This window comes from Sycon ciliatum, chromosome 3, assembly GCF_964019385.1.
Source record: "Sycon ciliatum chromosome 3, ocSycCili1.1, whole genome shotgun sequence".
In the NCBI taxonomy this organism is placed as follows: Eukaryota; Metazoa; Porifera; class Calcarea; order Leucosolenida; family Sycettidae; genus Sycon; species Sycon ciliatum.
In genome coordinates this window covers 21897362-21914006 of record NC_088645.1, presented here as the reverse complement: position 1 = coordinate 21914006, position 16645 = coordinate 21897362, and the positions used below count along the sequence as shown (strand labels likewise).

General features: G+C 47.0%; 2 protein-coding genes across 2 annotated transcripts; both read left to right on the top strand.

Annotated features, from left to right (window-relative positions):
• Positions 1–6930: 6930 nt before the first annotated feature.
• Positions 6931–12306, top strand: LOC135811735 (uncharacterized). Its single transcript, XM_065324974.1, has 2 exons — positions 6931–8665; positions 11213–12306. Exons 1-2 carry the CDS (start codon positions 7052–7054, stop codon positions 12092–12094), a joined length of 2496 nt encoding a protein of 831 aa, XP_065181046.1. The 5' UTR covers positions 6931–7051; the 3' UTR covers positions 12095–12306.
• Positions 12307–13217: 911 nt separating this feature from the next.
• On the top strand, positions 13218–15888 carry LOC135812928 (saposin-like protein 11). Its single transcript, XM_065326146.1, has 7 exons — positions 13218–13233; positions 14180–14362; positions 14507–14674; positions 14804–14947; positions 15155–15298; positions 15428–15571; positions 15662–15888. Exons 1-7 carry the CDS (start codon positions 13218–13220, stop codon positions 15886–15888), a joined length of 1026 nt encoding a protein of 341 aa, XP_065182218.1.
• Positions 15889–16645: the final 757 nt, after the last annotated feature.

The window sequence follows — 16645 nt, the reverse complement described above, 5'->3', positions numbered from 1 at the left end:
TATTCCGACTCCTCGTTCACTGTATTGTGCCGTGGTCGTCATGGTTATGGACTACAGTTAAAAGTGTTGGAAGCTATCTATCAGCGTCTGTACAAGCCTAATTTGTGTGTACAGAAAGATAGTATAATTGGGTTGAAATTGTTCAAGTAAAGTGTCGTGTTTAGTGCGGCCAAGCTTGGCCGTTAATGTTCTAGGTGTAATGTACTGCTGTTATGTGTTATCACGTTGTCTTTCCTTCCTTTCTCCTTTGTTCATTTCTCGCTTTGATTGTTAAAATTCACACTTGTAAATTTCACTGTTGTTGCTCTTAGTGTTATTTCTCTAACTTAGATTTTCTATAATAGTTCAATTTTTGTTTCAGTGTTCTTTAGTACAACGACGATTCCTGATGAGTGTTGTACGAAAACTTGTTTGAATCCATATTTTTCCCTACACCATTTCTTCATATTTTCATCGTTTTATTGCACATCGTCTCCACCGTTTTTACATTGCATGAATAAAGTACACTTTCTGCTTATGTCGAGCATATTTTGGCATATTTTGGCATATCTTTTTGCATATCTTGCTAAGCCTTTGGCATATTATGGCCGTTTTCCCTGATATGGGACGAGCACAATATTATGCTTTTTTTTAGCATATTTGGTCGAGGCCTAGCCCCAGCCACCTTAACCTTGGCTCTCCATCCGAGTCCATTCCCGCACACCTTATAAATATTACTACATGCAGTAAAAATGAGAAAAAATTCGACGGGTTCGCGTACCGGGCAGGTCAAGAACAAGGAGTCGTACAACTGTATTACTAGTAATGTACCATATTAATTTCAAATTTGGACATCACGGAGAATTACAACCCTCTCCTCAATTCAACTGGCTGTCTTGACATGCCATGATGTGCAGAAATAAATAAATAAATAAATAAAGTCTTTGGAAATTAGAGGCCACGTGCCTAGTACTGTATGAGTTGCCAATATGAAGCAAGCCAGATATTGATTGATCGAAGAAGATAGATGTATGTATGTATGTATGTATGTATATTTTTATTTGAATTCGCAAGCACACACGGGCTACAAGCCCAATTACATGGAAGCGAATGCCATAATCAGGCCAATTAAGAAAAAAAAGGTGGAGGAAGGAGGAGGACGGTAGCAAAGCAACAGGGAGGACAATTCAGGACCAAAATCAACAATTGCACAAATGTGAGAGCACCTGAGACCGAGGGTACCTGTGGAGCGATAAAATGCCAAGCAAACAGAAGAAAGGAAATCGCAAGCCAATACACGCTAAACTGCACTTGAGTTAGAATGAAGGGGAAAACCGGAGCTCAACAAAATTATAACGTACAAAGTCATAATAAGAAGTCAACTGGATGAGAAGTAGCACAAGCAAACATTTCCTGACAACGAGAGGGGCTGTAACTACAGCCACAGCAGTAGCTGCTGTAGCAGCAGCAGCAGCAGCAGCAGCAGCAGCAGCAGCAACAACAACAACAACAACAACAACAACAACAACAACAACAACAACAACAACAGCAACAACAGCAACAACAACAACAACAACAACAACAACAACAACAACAACAACAACAACAACAACAACAACAACAACAACAACAACAACAACAACAACAACAACAACAACAACAACAACAACAACAACAACAACAACAACAACAACAACAACAACAACAACAACAACAACAACAACAACAACAACAGCAACAACAACAACAGCAACAGCAGCAGCAGCGCCGTGCAGACTACTCCAAGGGGAGTATGGGACTGTGAACACAGAAGGCGGGAGAATTCACGGAGTTTGCAGATCTATCCCGCCAGCGTGAAGGGCAGTGCAGCTACGGCGAATTCACTGGGACGAGATTTGCCATCACTGTGGATAAGAGTCATACTGTAGCTCAGTTGGTTAGAGTATTGCTCGCGAATAGCACGGTCCCTGGTTAGAGTCCCGGTGGTGTCATTGATGATTTTTATTTCTCTCGTATCTGGCTTGCAAGTGTTGAGTTTCGGAGAGAAAAGAGCAGTACGAGGCATATGGCCTCTAATTTCCTAATTTACCATTATCAATTACAATATTCAGTATCACCTTCACTGAAGAGCCTTTGATGGGGGAAACAGCTATCAGAAGGAAATGACTTTCAGCTCGTGCTTATCTTGGTTGCGCTCACCTTCCCCTCCTTATGTTATTTCTATAACTTAGAACCTTCCAAGTTCGAAGGCTGTTGGAGTGCGCATCCAAGATGTGCTAGAGCTGTTAGCTAGTTAGTTGTAGAACGTCAGTACCGTCGGTCAGTGTCGTGCAATGTTATCGCATGAGCTGATTGTTTAGTAACTGGTGGTGTTAGTGGACAGTATAGCGTAACTTGTAGTTCCTTGGTCTTTCTCTTTTGTATAAAAGAAGTCAACTAATAAATAGAAGAAGTAATGTTTTCTCATTTCCATGTTGATCTCTAGCATTCATGGACACCTTGGTATGGGGATACTCACGTAACATTTTGTTGCACTTATGGCCACTTGCAAGTTAATCCACCGGGGCCTATAAGGCCGATTCATACTTCATTTCGCGTACTGGAAACGCGTCGCATCGCGAAAAAGTGGGGAGTACGTAGATAGGGCTCTGATTTTTTTTCATGGTATACCGCGCCAGGTTAAACTCTCAAAATAGAAATGAAAAACGTAAAATGTTTGGCACCTATGAAGTCAGGGGATGGCCCACGCCTGGTAAAAAACATCGCGAAAAAGTTGATCAGAGCTCATAAATTTTTACTATTTCTTCGCGTACGGGAAATCCGTACGACAGCGCCAGATATAAATACGGTGCTGTACACAAGTACGGTGGATGTACATGGAGTTGCTTACCTCTCTTTCTTTGTTATCTTTTCTTTTCTTCTCCTTTTCCTTCTTTTTCTTTTTTCTCTTTTACGTTTACTTTATACCAGGCGTGGGCCATCCCCTGTACATAGGTGCCATCATTTTTCTTTGTTTCTTTTTGGTCATTTCAAGGAAAAAAATAAAAAAATAAAAGTGCTGTACGGTATAAGGATGTCGTATAGCATGTCGTACAACAGTACGATGAAATTGTGGGAGAAACCAGCGATCGCTTGGGAACGATGAACATAATTACAACAGTCTTATTGTGAGGGATGTCAGGCCAAGTTTCTGAATACTAGTAGCGAGTACTATCCCGAGCATTATGTTAGCATTACGAAAGCATAATAGACAGGATGCGTATTACAGGAGATCCAAGTTGCTGAAGACCAGTAGTCATTGCTGATAACGTGCAGAAAAACTAAATCCGCAGCCTCTTTTGCCGTCGGACAGGATGCGTATTAACTGTAAAGTTATGTATTCTGCTCCACAGTAGGCATATGCGGATAATGCTGGCAGAAAAATTGGCAGAATTCGGTACATTTTCTGGTAAGTTTCATGTATGTTTGGTATAAAGTGGATAAAGAAATGGAGCAGACTTCGAGGAATTGCCCGCCATAAGGTTTGTATGGTTCAGCCAATTTCACTGCTTTTCGAGCAGAATCTGCCACCTTTTCGAGCATTATCCGCCAATGCCTACTCCACAGGCAACCATGCATTCGGCCGTCAGCAACAGTTAAGCACAAGCACACTATCAAGGTAAGGACATTATTGTATTATTGTATTGTATCGTATTGTATGGAATATAATTTTACCTCCTTGGCTCAACAGGTCAATGTATTACTACAAAAAGGCCAGAAAATCCGATTATTAGGAGATAAAAAGAGACTCCCATGATAGGTATCCATTTACCTCCGGAGAATCCGTAAATATACAAAACAAAAAAAAAAGGAAGAGAAAAAAAGTAAATTATCGTGTTTGTTCCCGAAGGGAACTCACGACGGCCGCTAACACCCGGTAAACCCTAAGGAAGAGAAGCAAAACAAACAAAAAACTGATCGAAACGTTTTTGCAATACAATGATGTACATGTACATGGAACCAATCAATGGAAAACACATGTCCATCAGTTCTAACAACATGCACGATGAGCTAGGCAAAAAAGCATAGCGTAGGGCCCTGACTCCCTGAGCTTCCAAGCTCTCTCGTTATTATTATTATTATTATCATTTTTTTTAGCCCTACTGGAAAACATGACGGGATAACATTCAGGTCTACTCGCTGGCATGCCGTTACCCTGTTCATCGTAGCCCCCCCCCCCCCCATTACCAATCTGTACTCTCTTGTACCATCATCCTTCAATGCGACGGACCCCAGGATAGGCGGTCAGCCTTTGGGTCATCCTAATAAAATTATTATTATTATTAACAAAAAAAACGAGGAAAAGGGCCAAGTACCGTAGTGCGCATGTACATGTACATGGATGGCCTCTTTTGATTCTTGTACAGGTTTTTATTTTTTTAAATCGTGCATCTGCGCCTTGGTCCAAGAGGGTGGTGGCGTTCCTGCGGATGCGGAAAACTGGGCCTTTGGATGAGTCTCACGCGAACCGTGAAATGTATATATATTTTCTTAAATCGTGTAATCGAAGCAGACAGCATAATCGAAATCGCTTCGTTGTAATGATCGATTAGATGGATAACCGATATAATCGTTTCAGCCCTAGTTTCCGACAAATTTGTGTGTGTGTGTGTGTGTGTGTGTGTGTAATACAAGTACACGGTCATGTACATGTATTATTATAACCTAACACTGGTTAAAAAATCAGTATTAGATAAACCTTGTTATAGTTCACGCAATTTGTTAGATTGACATCATGAAACAAGGTTGAGGACACTGTGTTCGGAAACAGTGACCTTACTACAACCTTCCGCGGTTGACCGGGGCTCTGCCAACCGCAGAAGGTTGTAGTAAGATCACTGTTTCCGAACACAGTGTCCTCCACCTTGTTTCATGCTGTCAATCTAACAATATTCATGTACATGACATTGTATGTAGTGGGACCCATGGCCCAGTCAGCCGATGTCGGAGTCGGTGTCGGATGATTTTTCGCAACTTATGCTTTTCGCAACCGTGCCAAAACAGGTGCTAGTTGCTGAAATCGCATCCATATTTTTCAGAAAAAGCTCAAAAGGTGTGTGCAAAAACCACCAAAAAGGAAACAGAAATAGCAGATGTCAAACTCGTACATCCCTTCCTGCTGTGAATCACCACTTTACACAATGCTGGCCAGTATCCTGTTGCATATTATGTATCCTACATCGGTCCAGTGCAAGGCAAAGGGAATGCACATTATCGTAACTACCGTTGATCTACTGTTTCTCTGAAATGAGTCTAAAGGCAGGTGAGAAATGAGCGAGTATGCATTTGTTCGACATGCAGTCCGTGACTGGACCGTTTTGACCACATGCCATGGGGCCAAGGTTGCGGAAAAGTTGCGAAATAGTTTGCGAAAAAGAAGGAAGTTGCGAAAGTTGCGATTTCTTCCTAAACAACGAAAAGTTGCGAAAAAAGTGGCGAGCATCTTTGGGAAAGGGCTACCAGTGGATCAAATCTGACTGTAGTCGATCCAGCGTAGCCATTATCCCATCAGATCCAGGTCCCCTCCAGGACCAGATCTTGGCTTCGCTGGCAAACGAGTCTGACGAACAGCTCTCACCTTGAAAACTTCTGTCAATGAGCGACGCAGTGGTAGCTTTTTCCCAAAGGTGCTGTTTTAATTCGCACTTAGTGCTTTTCGCGTCCCTCAAAATATGCTGAAAAGTGCTCTTTTTTCAGTGAAAACAGGCAAAAAGTGCTCTTTTTTCAGCCATGATACATGTTCAGATATGAACCCAAGTTGAGAAATGAATACGCGCTCTTCCATTTATGGGTCCACGAAAGGCAAAACAGGAAGTAAAGTTCCAAAACCCACTGTTTACAGCATTCCGTACACCGGGTACAAGCTTCACCAACTTGTTGCCCCCCCCCCCCCGAAAATGCGGCGTTCCAAGGCCCATCCACATCGAGCACTCGGAAACTGTGACCGCATGCATGAGCAAACAGATTTCAGCACTTTTTCAGCTAAAAAAGCTCAAAAGAGGCGATATTCACCAAAAAACGCAATAAAGGGCGAAAGAAACGGGCTTTCCAAAAAGGGCCAAACAGGGCGAAAAAAGGGGCGAGCACATTTGGGAAAGGGCTCGCAGTGGCGGAGCTGATGCTGTTTCAGGACCGATTGCGGATCGGAGATACATGTACATGTAGAAGACAACGTCGTCACCAAGTGCTGCATCCTGTCAATTGGCTGCTTCTGAGCCTGAGGTCGATGTCTGGACTGCTATTATTTGTGTCGCGTGTGTACATAGTGTAGTCTCAGTACATATGCATGCACTATAAAAAAACATTTTGCGGTCGGGTGAAAAAAGACGGTCGGTCGGGTGACCCGAAACAACGAATTAATTCTGGGATAGTTCACACATGATGTTAGTTTGACAGCATGAAGCAAGGTGGAGGACAACCGTGGATGGTTGTACTGTCCTGGACATGGAAATCCGGTCGCACGTCTAGTGGCCCCAGCCCGCCCAGGCCAGGGCGCTAGGTTACTGTTTCCGAACACAGTCAGTGTCCTCCACCTAAGAATGTCCTTGTTTCATGCTGTCAAACTAACAGCGCATGCAGTACATGACCAGTGTACATGTCATGTAAATGGCTTACCGGTATGTAGACCAGGCTGCATGCTAGAGTCTACGGCGTAATCCTGGGGCCGGTTTACTAAGTAAATCATTAGTTTACAGGCCTTGGTCACACACGCAACTATTTCAGGTACTGAGGTAAATCAACGCGCTGGCGGCCGGCGCCGCCAAAAAAAGTGCACGTGTGACCGAGGCCATGGCCATAGGCCCCTGCGGCGGAGGTTGTCTCTTTCTGGATAGTCGGTTAGTCATAGTCTTCGCACTTCAAGACGTTGAAAAGTACCTGATAGAGCTCAGTGCATGCAGTGCAGTCCGGCTAACTACAATTATACTTAGTCTTTGCTGAGTGTCGACGTTTTACTGCGGAATGAAACACTAGTCCAGCTGTCCTCGTTCAGTCTTGTGATTTGTGTAGCCTTTTCTTCTCCACCTGGTTCGGAATGTTTGAATTTGAATTCGTTATGTTGTTGTTGTTGTTTTTGTTGTTGTACTTCTTCTTGTTGCTGATTCCTTATATTGCACTTTACGGAGGGCCCGGTATGTTTCGGCGGAGGAGCCCGGCGGGTACGTTCGGAGCAGCGTGTTCTAGTGCCCATCGTACCACATCTGTGACAAGAGCACAACCCTGTCGTCCACGTCTGCTCCACGGCAAGCATGGAGAATTCACAAGCCGGCCGCTGCAATTTTGGCGTGAGTTTGTGGCACTGAGAGAGCTAGAGCCTCGTTTGACTATCATTGAGCTGTTGGGGACGGTGACTGTGACCTATAGCCATGCACCCAATACCGTAATGGAGTATTCCACGCAGACTTTGCGAAAGCGCTGCACCCCAGAGTCGGCTCTATCCGCTTTGGAAGAAGCGATTATCGCTCTCGGAGTGTCTTCTGCTTTGGAGTACGTGCACGGCTGCGGTATTGTCATTGGATATCTCAATCTGTACACTATACTGTTGTGGGAGATGGCGACGCCTGCTGGTTTGGAGTTGCAGGCCAGAATCGTGCATGTTAGTCGATTGGCTGAGTTGTTGGACCGTGGAGATGCACAGCTTATATCTCTGAACTCTGAATCAGTCACGTACCTAGCACCTGAGTGCGATGAGGTTTCCAGAGCAGGTGAACACAGCTGGAGAAGGTTTGAGAGTGCAAGCGACTGCTATTCATTTGGCGTATCAATGCTCAGCGTGAGTCTTGGCAGAGAACCTCCAAACCTTTTACAACTAATGCATGAGGGCAGAGAGAAGGATCTCGAAGAGCTTGGTTCCGATCATCCACTGCGCAACGTCATCAGCAAGTGCTTGATTAGGAATCCGGCGCATCGTCCAAGCGCCATTTACATCTGTCGTGCTGTGGGTGTTGTACAGTTGCCGGTAATTGAATTGCTGATCAAGAAGCGGCAAAGTCTTCCAGAGTCGAGATCAAGGTCGCTGACACTCCAAGCTCCAGCAGAAGAACAAACTGATCAACATTCCAAGCTGGCAGTGCATCCATTAGGAGCTACACAACAATCATCATCCGATCGGAATGAGGACGAACACTTGTATCAACTTCTGCAGGAGCTCAGTTCCAAGCTGGACGATGATCAAGAAAGGCCACTAGATTTGACTAGCATAAAACACATAAACACCAACCCCGATCAGTCATCACTGCTGCCCACTTGCATGCAATGTGACAACATTATCGCTGCGCTAATTGAGCTAGCTCACAGCACCGTTGCACGGCACCACTGCCTGCGTCGTAAGCTTCACGGCGAAAGTGGAGAGCTTGATAATGTAAGACAGACGTTGCTTGCTTTTCCGCATCTGCGCAACCAGTCCAAGCAAGCCACAAAGGACATGTATAAACTGTTGCTGGAGCTGGACACCAAAAATCATCGGCTTGCTTGCATAATTCTTCAGTCACGAGCCTTTGCAAGCAAAGTTAATCAGTTGGAGGAGATTCTCTTCGAACTGGCAACGCAAACGTCTCCATATGGGGATAGTGTGTTCGCTACTTTTGCTCTGCTCGCGTATCCTGGACGTCATTCAACTGCTGGTCAGCTTGGACTGTTTCTCCCACAGGTAAGCACTGCAAACGGAAATTTTCGCTGCAAATTAACAACATACTCACTTTAAGAACATCAGCCAGCTGGAACAGCCTGGTATACAGCCGGTGGTGTACAGCCCGCTGGAAGTCATTTGCCGGGCCATCCAGACCGTACAATGTTTGAGTTTCAGTTTTGTTTATTTACGGATTCTCCAGCGGTAAATGGATACCTATCATGGGAGTCTCACCAAACCAATAAAATAATGAAAATAAAATTATGTATGGAGTGCAAAAAACTCAAAATCTGAATTTTTTTACGTCAAAGGAGAGAATGTATGGGTCGTGTGTGTAATACCATTGCAGCGTAATGTAAAAGAAAACTATTCCGGTCCCAGGTTCGAGGCCAGGTGGTTGCAGACAATTTTCTTCTTTGAGATTTTTCCTCTTCACTCCGTTGATTAAAACGATGACTGGTGAACGCATACGCCTTGTGTCAGTTGTGCAGATCCAGGAAATCTCGTAGAATCCCGTAGACCCGGTTGCGTGTTGAATGTGTAGGACGGTGTTTCCTGCTATTTCCACTAAGAAATGGGCGCTGAAGGCATTTCATACGAAAACCTTTTCCTGACGAAGCTGGAAAAGCGATTGCTTGCCATTAAATTATGAGGCTAAAATTGGTCAGACGCGCATGCATAGCACACAATGAACACCCAACCGGGTCTACGGGATCCTACAGGATTCTACGGGATTTCGTAGATCTGTACGACTGGCATAAGGTCTATTGGGGTGGCCCACGTATAAGTTCATGAGTGAAACTTGTGGGTACGGTGACGGCGTCGGTCCACCAAATGAGCGTTCAGGCAAGCTTAACCACCCCAAGTCACTTATGAGGTCTGCTTTCGATGCTGACGATAATGGGTGGCCTGCCAATGCGACCGTCTTTGCTTGATGGGCTCCTCAACAAGTCCGGCTATATGGCCGTGAATCCGGCAAACATTACTTTTTTTTTTACAAATTACAGGCAGATGCGTGTGGGCGTTGTTTGACTTAGCTCCTTTGCGACATCACGGATTATCATACCCGTCGTGATCTACATTTTGTGTGCTAAAATAGTCATTTGTGTACCGCACCCAGAATGTTCTGTACTGTAAGAGTTGAACTGCAAACGGCGCACAGAGTAAACGGTTTTAACGAGAAAAACACTCGTTGTAAACTTTGTACATGCACTTTTCACCTCCACTTGTTTAGCAGGGCTTCGAAGTGCGACGTCACGTACTAGATAACTTCGTAGCAGCTCGGTACAAACGACCACTGCGTCCGCCAGCATGTGTTGTTGTGCACTGAAAATTCAAATTTTACATCCTGGCTTGTGCAGATTAGAGTAGATATCTTACACAAACTACCCGGATAATCTTTTATTGTCCTTTCGGGAGTCAATTCGGCTAGCTTAGTCCTCCTTTCTGCAGGGCGGAGTAGAGCAGTGACTTGCATGGAATTAAAATCACAAATCGGGATGCGAATCCTGCACTTTTTTTTGCTTTTCCCCGACGAGCATGAAGATCGATCCGTACGTCGTGCATGAAGGTGAGGTTTTCTTTCTCTGACTGTGGGAGGCGATTCTTTGCGCTGTATCCTATGCTCGTGACTTCAAACATCTGAATTTGCTCTCTTTACGATACGGACAGATGCTGAGGGAAGCTAAAATTGAACTCTGACATATTTTGTAAGCTCATCGCAGACCCTTTCTTTCTGGGAAGACCAGTCATCGCACCATCAGCCTAGCACACCATTATCAGCGAGGAGCACGTAGAAAAATTGTTTATTCCAGCAAACCATTGATTCCCACCTGCAAAAGCAGTGAAGAGCAAGGGAATGCTAAAGTCGGTGTGTACCCAGAAATGTCGTTGGCATGCGTTGTCAAGTATGTGCGTTGTCAAGTATGTGCGTTGTCAAGTATGTGCGTTGTCAAGTATGTGCGTTGTCAAGTATGTGCGTTGTCAAGTATGTGCGTTGTCAAGTATGTGCGTTGTCAAGTATGTGCGTTGTCAAGTATGTGCGTTGTCAAGTATGTGCGTTGTCAAGTATGTGCGTTGTCAAGTATGTGCGTTGTCAAGTATGTGCGTTGTCAAGTATGTGCGTTGTCAAGTATGTGCGACGTCATCGCTTCGAAGCCCTGTAGCATGACCGTCTATGTTCACCATTCAGTGATATCCTCTAACTGAAGACCATGATGGCGAAACCTTGCTTGGAGAAAATAAAACAGTTCCAGTGATGACCGCTTAGGAGCTGCATCAGTGCCGTGATCCTAGAGGGTGATGGTGTTCCTACGGATGCGGAAAACTCGGCTTCCGGCCAAGTCTCACGCGAAAAATGATTTGTTTTATTTTCTAAAACGACGACGTATGTACGTAGCGTTATGTGCAGATGCATGAACATGATGACTGAGCTTAATGGGCCCCACCACCACACTCCATTACTCACCCCAGTCCATTTGTTGTTCAGACTTTTTCCCTTTCAATTCCCTCGAAACTTATGGATACAGGGGTGTCTGTCCGTCTTTTTGTGTGTCTCCTTCACTACAGTGGACGCCTATTGGAATGCTGCCGATCGAACGAGGTGACGAGGCAGGGGCACTTCAATACCACAGAGGAAGGCTCTACACAACTCTACATCTAAGCCCAGGGATATGGAAGATTAAAAGCGCAGATGCCCGCAGCCTCTCGAGCTGGGTATTGTGCAGCCTGCCCGGGTTGCCGCGCTCCCATTCCCACGCTCGAACCACGCTGGACATCATAGCGGACAACAACAATCTCTATTTGCTGGTCACATACCTCCGAGAATTTGGAGCTCTCGTCTTCAAATACCGAGAAGACGGCGGGTGGAAAAGAATAGTACGACTGCCAGCGTTTCGTGCCAAATTTAGTGTCCACATCAGCAACGGCACACTGTATGTGGTGGCAGGTGAAAGCAGACTATGCAACGTAGATTGCGCTCTTCCTCATGTCATTAGTGTGGATTTGGCCGTGGAGAATTCGGCTTGGGTGCCTTGGCCAAACATTCCTGGATACAATGATGTCTTGGCAAATTCCACTAGTCTAACTAGTTTTGTTTACGACGGGTATCTCCATGTGGTCATGTACGGGAAGGTGGACAATGTTGCCAGGCCGGAAATTTTCTCAGCATCCACGTCACGGCAGCAAACAGTTACTACTTGGAAGAGGGGTATTTTGGGCCACCCTCCACCGGAGAAAGCCAGATTCTGGATTATTAATGGCAAGTTGGTTTGCAAGGATGTGAGACGAATATCGGTTGGACAACTATGGCTGTACTCTCCAGTCACTGGCCAGTGGGTGCCAGTCCTACAGACAGGCGGAACGCCGTTAAGCTATTATGGTGTGAACGGTCGTATGTTGAGCGTCAATGAAGAAGATAACCGGATCTTCGAGTTGTCGTGGATGCAATGAATATGATGCTGGCAACTCCTCCAGTTGTCGCTACAGTGGCCTTGGCAGCTGCTAAAGTTGTCACTCCATTGTAACCTGATACTGACAACTCATTATAATAAATTGTCACTGCGGTGACCATGGTAATCTGATGCTGATTAGTAGCCATGGTAACGGCTGTCCTAACAAAGATCCTCTACCCCACACCGGATTGTATCCCCTAGAGTGCACCCCCCCCCCCCCCCGGACATCATCCCCTAGAGTGTACCCCCCCCCCCCCGGACATCATCCCCTAGAGTGTACCCCCCCCCCCCCCGGACATCATCCCCTAGAGTGTACCCCCCCCCCTGGACATCATCCCCTAGAGAGCACTCCCCCCCCCCCCATTCCTTGGAGTGTTTTTCTTTCCCATGATTATGCGCACTCTGGCCTAGTACGGAGCACTGTGCTAAACAAACTCTTCAAAGTCTTTCGTTCTCCAGCCACCACTCTGTTGCACCTGGCCATGCTTAGTCATGTAGTACTCTGGGATCACCAGATCAGTCATTGTTTGTCCTCCCTGCTGTAGTCATTTCAATGTCAGCCTTCATTGTTCAGTGTTGTCACTGCAACAATACCAACAGACCAACTAGTTAATGTCGTATCATGAGTGATTGTTTGCAGATGGTCTAATCACAGTCTAGCCCCTCACCTACATGATTTATCTGTAGTCCGTTCTTTGAGGTAGTCATGTCAAGTACACTGGCAGTGCTAACATAGTACTTCACCTACACACTGGCAGTACGAACATAGTACTGCACCGCTATAGGTTCTGTGCCCTATGTCATGGGGTTGAGTCATCGGAACCTCTCAGCAACGCTGAGTATATGGAGGTTACTAGTACGCAGACGATTTCATGGGGGGGGGGGGAGAGGAGTTCGCAGAATTGCTTATGGGCGCTAAATACTGAATGCAGTCAGGCCTCGCTTATCCAGTCTTCTTTCATCCGGATCCCTCGCCGTCCGGAAGAAAATGGCTGGTTACAGATTTACAGCATATGCCATGCATACATACACTGTTGGAAGGCTACTTTCTTGCCAAAGCATTTTGAAGTTGGACTAGTTTCGGCTCCACAGTCCAGTGTGTCGTTACTATAATAGCTTTCATGGCTGAGGTTGTTGGTATGTCTGTTGGCCCTGGGTTCCCAGTACCCAGTTGCCGAGGTTGGTTAGTAAAGTAACTCCAATTTCACTTCAAAGTACCAGTGTATCTAGTGTCTGCTTCTATCAAAGCAGCATGCTGTCCATACTGGTTACTACAGCAAGTGTAGGGTGTGCATAGGTAACTGTCTTGGCCGTTTTATGCCGATGTACTCCGTGTGGTGTAGACGAGATGTGAATTGGTGGTCGATTCACATGGCTTCGCCAGTTGTGTGGATTAGACAGTTATCTGGCGCAAGTCTTGATCTGTCTCATTCAGATCTTGTTCGCTATCGTTGCTAAGAGAGAAAATCTGTGGGTGCACATCCAGTGCATTTGCAGATTTGCGTGCTTCTCTTGCGGCGGGCGTATACATGGTACACAAGATAGATTACACTATACATGTGTAGCAAGAGTACATAACCCCCAGGGTGTGCAATTCCCACATACCCTGTTGTCCCGACAGAATTTCAAGTTGACATCATTATTTATGACGCAATGCTCCTTGCACCAGTGATTTACAACATGTGTACGGGTGTCAACGCATGACACGTTTTTCTTTGCAATAATTTGTACAGGATCGATCGGCTTGAACGGCTTCGGTCAACCACACAGGTTCCGGATTCGTCTGATAATCCGTGTACAGTGCGCATTGCATCATCAAAATGACGTCCACTTGAAATTCTGTCGGGACAGCACCCATAGTGGAGTTGCACACTCCGGGGGGTTATGTCCTCTTGATGTGTACTGCATGCGAACACGTGCACGTTAACATGCAGCACTGTACGAAAATAAAATCCACAAGAAATTTCTACATTCGGCTTTGTGCGAAATTTCCTGCAATAATACAATACAGAGAGTGTGAGTCCGTGATTCTAATAATAAAACATTCATGTTTACCGGGAGGATGTACGCAGTGTGCTGACAGTGCTCAACACCCCGGAGGATGTACCCAGTGTGCTGACAGTGCTCAACACCCCGGAGGATGTACCCGGTGTGCTGACAGTGCTCAACACCCCGGAGGATGTACGCAGTGTGCTGACAGTGCTCAACACCCCGGAGGGTGTACGCAGTGTGCTGACAGTGCTCAACACCCCGGAGGATGTACGCAGTGTGCTGACAGTGCTCAACACCCCGGAGGATGTACCCAGTGTGCTGACAGTGCTCAATACCCCGGAGGATGTACCCAGTGTGCTGACAGTGCTCAACACCCCGGAGGATGTACCCAGTGTGCTGACAGTGCTCAACACCCCAGAGGATGTACCCAGTGTGCTGACAGTGCTCAACACCCCAGAGGATGTACCCAGTGTGCTGACAATGCTCAACACCCCGGAGGATGTACGCAGTGTGTTGACAGTGCTCAACACCCCGGAGGATGTACCCAGTGTGCTGACAGTGCTCAACACCCCGGAGGATGTACCCAGTGTGCTGACAGTGCTCAACACCCCGGAGGATGTACGCAGTGTGCTGACAGTGCTCAACACCCCGGAGGATGTACGCAGTGTGCTGACAGTGCTCAACACCCCGGAGGATGTACCCAGTGTGCTGACAGTGCTCAACACCCCGGAGGATGTACCCAGTGTGCTGACAGTGCTCAACACCCCGGAGGATGTACGCAGTGTGTTGACAGTGCTCAACACCCCGGAGGATGTACCCAGTGTGCTGACAGTGCTCAACACCCCGGAGGATGTACGCAGTGTGCTGACAGTGCTCAACACCCCGGAGGATGTACCCAGTGTGCTGACAGTGCTCAACACCCCGGAGGATGTACCCAGTGTGCTGACAGTGCTCAACACCCCGGAGGATGTACCCAGTGTGCTGACAATGCTCAACACCCCGGAGGATGTACCCAGTGTGCTGACAGTGCTCAACACCCCGGAGGATGTACGCAGTGTGCTGACAGTGCTCAACACCCCGGAGGATGTACCCAGTGTGCTGACAATGCTCAACACCCCGGAGGATGTACGCAGTGTGTTGACAGTGCTCAACACCCCGGAGGATGTACCCAGTGTGCTGACAGTGCTCAACACCCCGGAGGATGTACCCAGTGTGCTGACAGTGCTCAACACCCCGGAGGATGTACGCAGTGTGCTGACAGTGCTCAACACCCCGGAGGATGTACGCAGTGTGCTGACAGTGCTCAACACCCCGGAGGATGTACCCAGTGTGCTGACAGTGCTCAACACCCCGGAGGATGTACCCAGTGTGCTGACAGTGCTCAACACCCCGGAGGATGTACGCAGTGTGTTGACAGTGCTCAACACCCCGGAGGATGTACCCAGTGTGCTGACAGTGCTCAACACCCCGGAGGATGTACGCAGTGTGCTGACAGTGCTCAACACCCCGGAGGATGTACCCAGTGTGCTGACAGTGCTCAACACCCCGGAGGATGTACCCAGTGTGCTGACAGTGCTCAACACCCCGGAGGATGTACGCAGTGTGCTGACAGTGCTCAACACCCCGGAGGATGTACACAGTGTGATGACAGTGCTCAACACCCCGGAGGATGTACGCAGTGTGATGACAGTGCTCAACACCCCGGAGGATGTACGCAGTGTGCTGACAGTGCTCAACACCCCGGAGGATGTACGCAGTGTGTTGACAGTGCTCAACACCCCGGAGGATGTACGCAGTTAGATGACAGTGCTCAAAACCCCGGAGGATGTACGCAGTGTGTTGACAGTGCTCAACACCGCGGAGGATGTACCCAGTGTGCTGACAGTGCTCAATTCCCCGGAGGATGTACCCAGTGTGCTGACAGTGCTCAACACCCAGGAGGCAGAGCGTAATACAGAACATCACAACAAGGACAATCAAGGCTTGTTTGCTGCTACTTCAAGTTAGTTTCATGCTCTGGCAATCATCAGGCAACAATCATGTATGTAGCGCGAGTTGCTAGTGCAATTGCATTACTGTGCCACGACTTTGCCAAAACATTTCAAGTTTCAACTGATACTGATGATGTATTCGCATAGCCATCTCTTGAGGTTACGTATATGCCAAAGAAGTCGTGATGATGAGTGAGCAGATTTTTGAAACAGCTTACGGTACTGGGTGCCGAGCATACAGCATGTAGGGGCTCGGCAACTGCTCTGGTCGATTGGCTGAAGTCCCAAGGCCACATCTTGAACGCTGCCAAGAGCAAGGTTCTGACTATCTCTCCTAGCAGCATGTACAGGAAGTACAGCGGCGACTGTCTCCTCCCCTCATCGTCTTCTGCGCGCTACCTCGGCGTTCGCCTTGACAATCGCCTAGATTGGGACACCCATGTAAACTATGTGGTCACCAAGGTTGGCAAGAAAATGTGACGCCCTGTGGCGCGCACGAAGCGTATCAAGACGCTCTCGTCAGGTGTATGTGAAGGCGATCATAATGCTCGACCTGCTTTATGGCT

Excerpts from the sequence above, each read along its gene's own strand:
- LOC135812928 (XM_065326146.1), top strand. Across the intron at positions 14,363-14,506 it reads CACCCCGGAGGATGTACGCA|AGGATGTACCCAGTGTGCTG; the intron begins GTGTGCTGACAG and ends TCAACACCCCAG. Across the intron at positions 15,572-15,661 it reads CACCCCGGAGGATGTACGCA|TGCTCAACACCCCGGAGGAT; the intron begins GTGTGCTGACAG and ends GTGTGCTGACAG.
- LOC135811735 (XM_065324974.1), top strand. The coding sequence starts at position 7,052 with ATGTTTGAATTTGAATTCGTTATGTTGTTGTTGTTGTTTTTGTTGTTG. Across the intron at positions 8,666-11,212 it reads TTGGACTGTTTCTCCCACAG|TGGACGCCTATTGGAATGCT; the intron begins GTAAGCACTGCA and ends CCTTCACTACAG.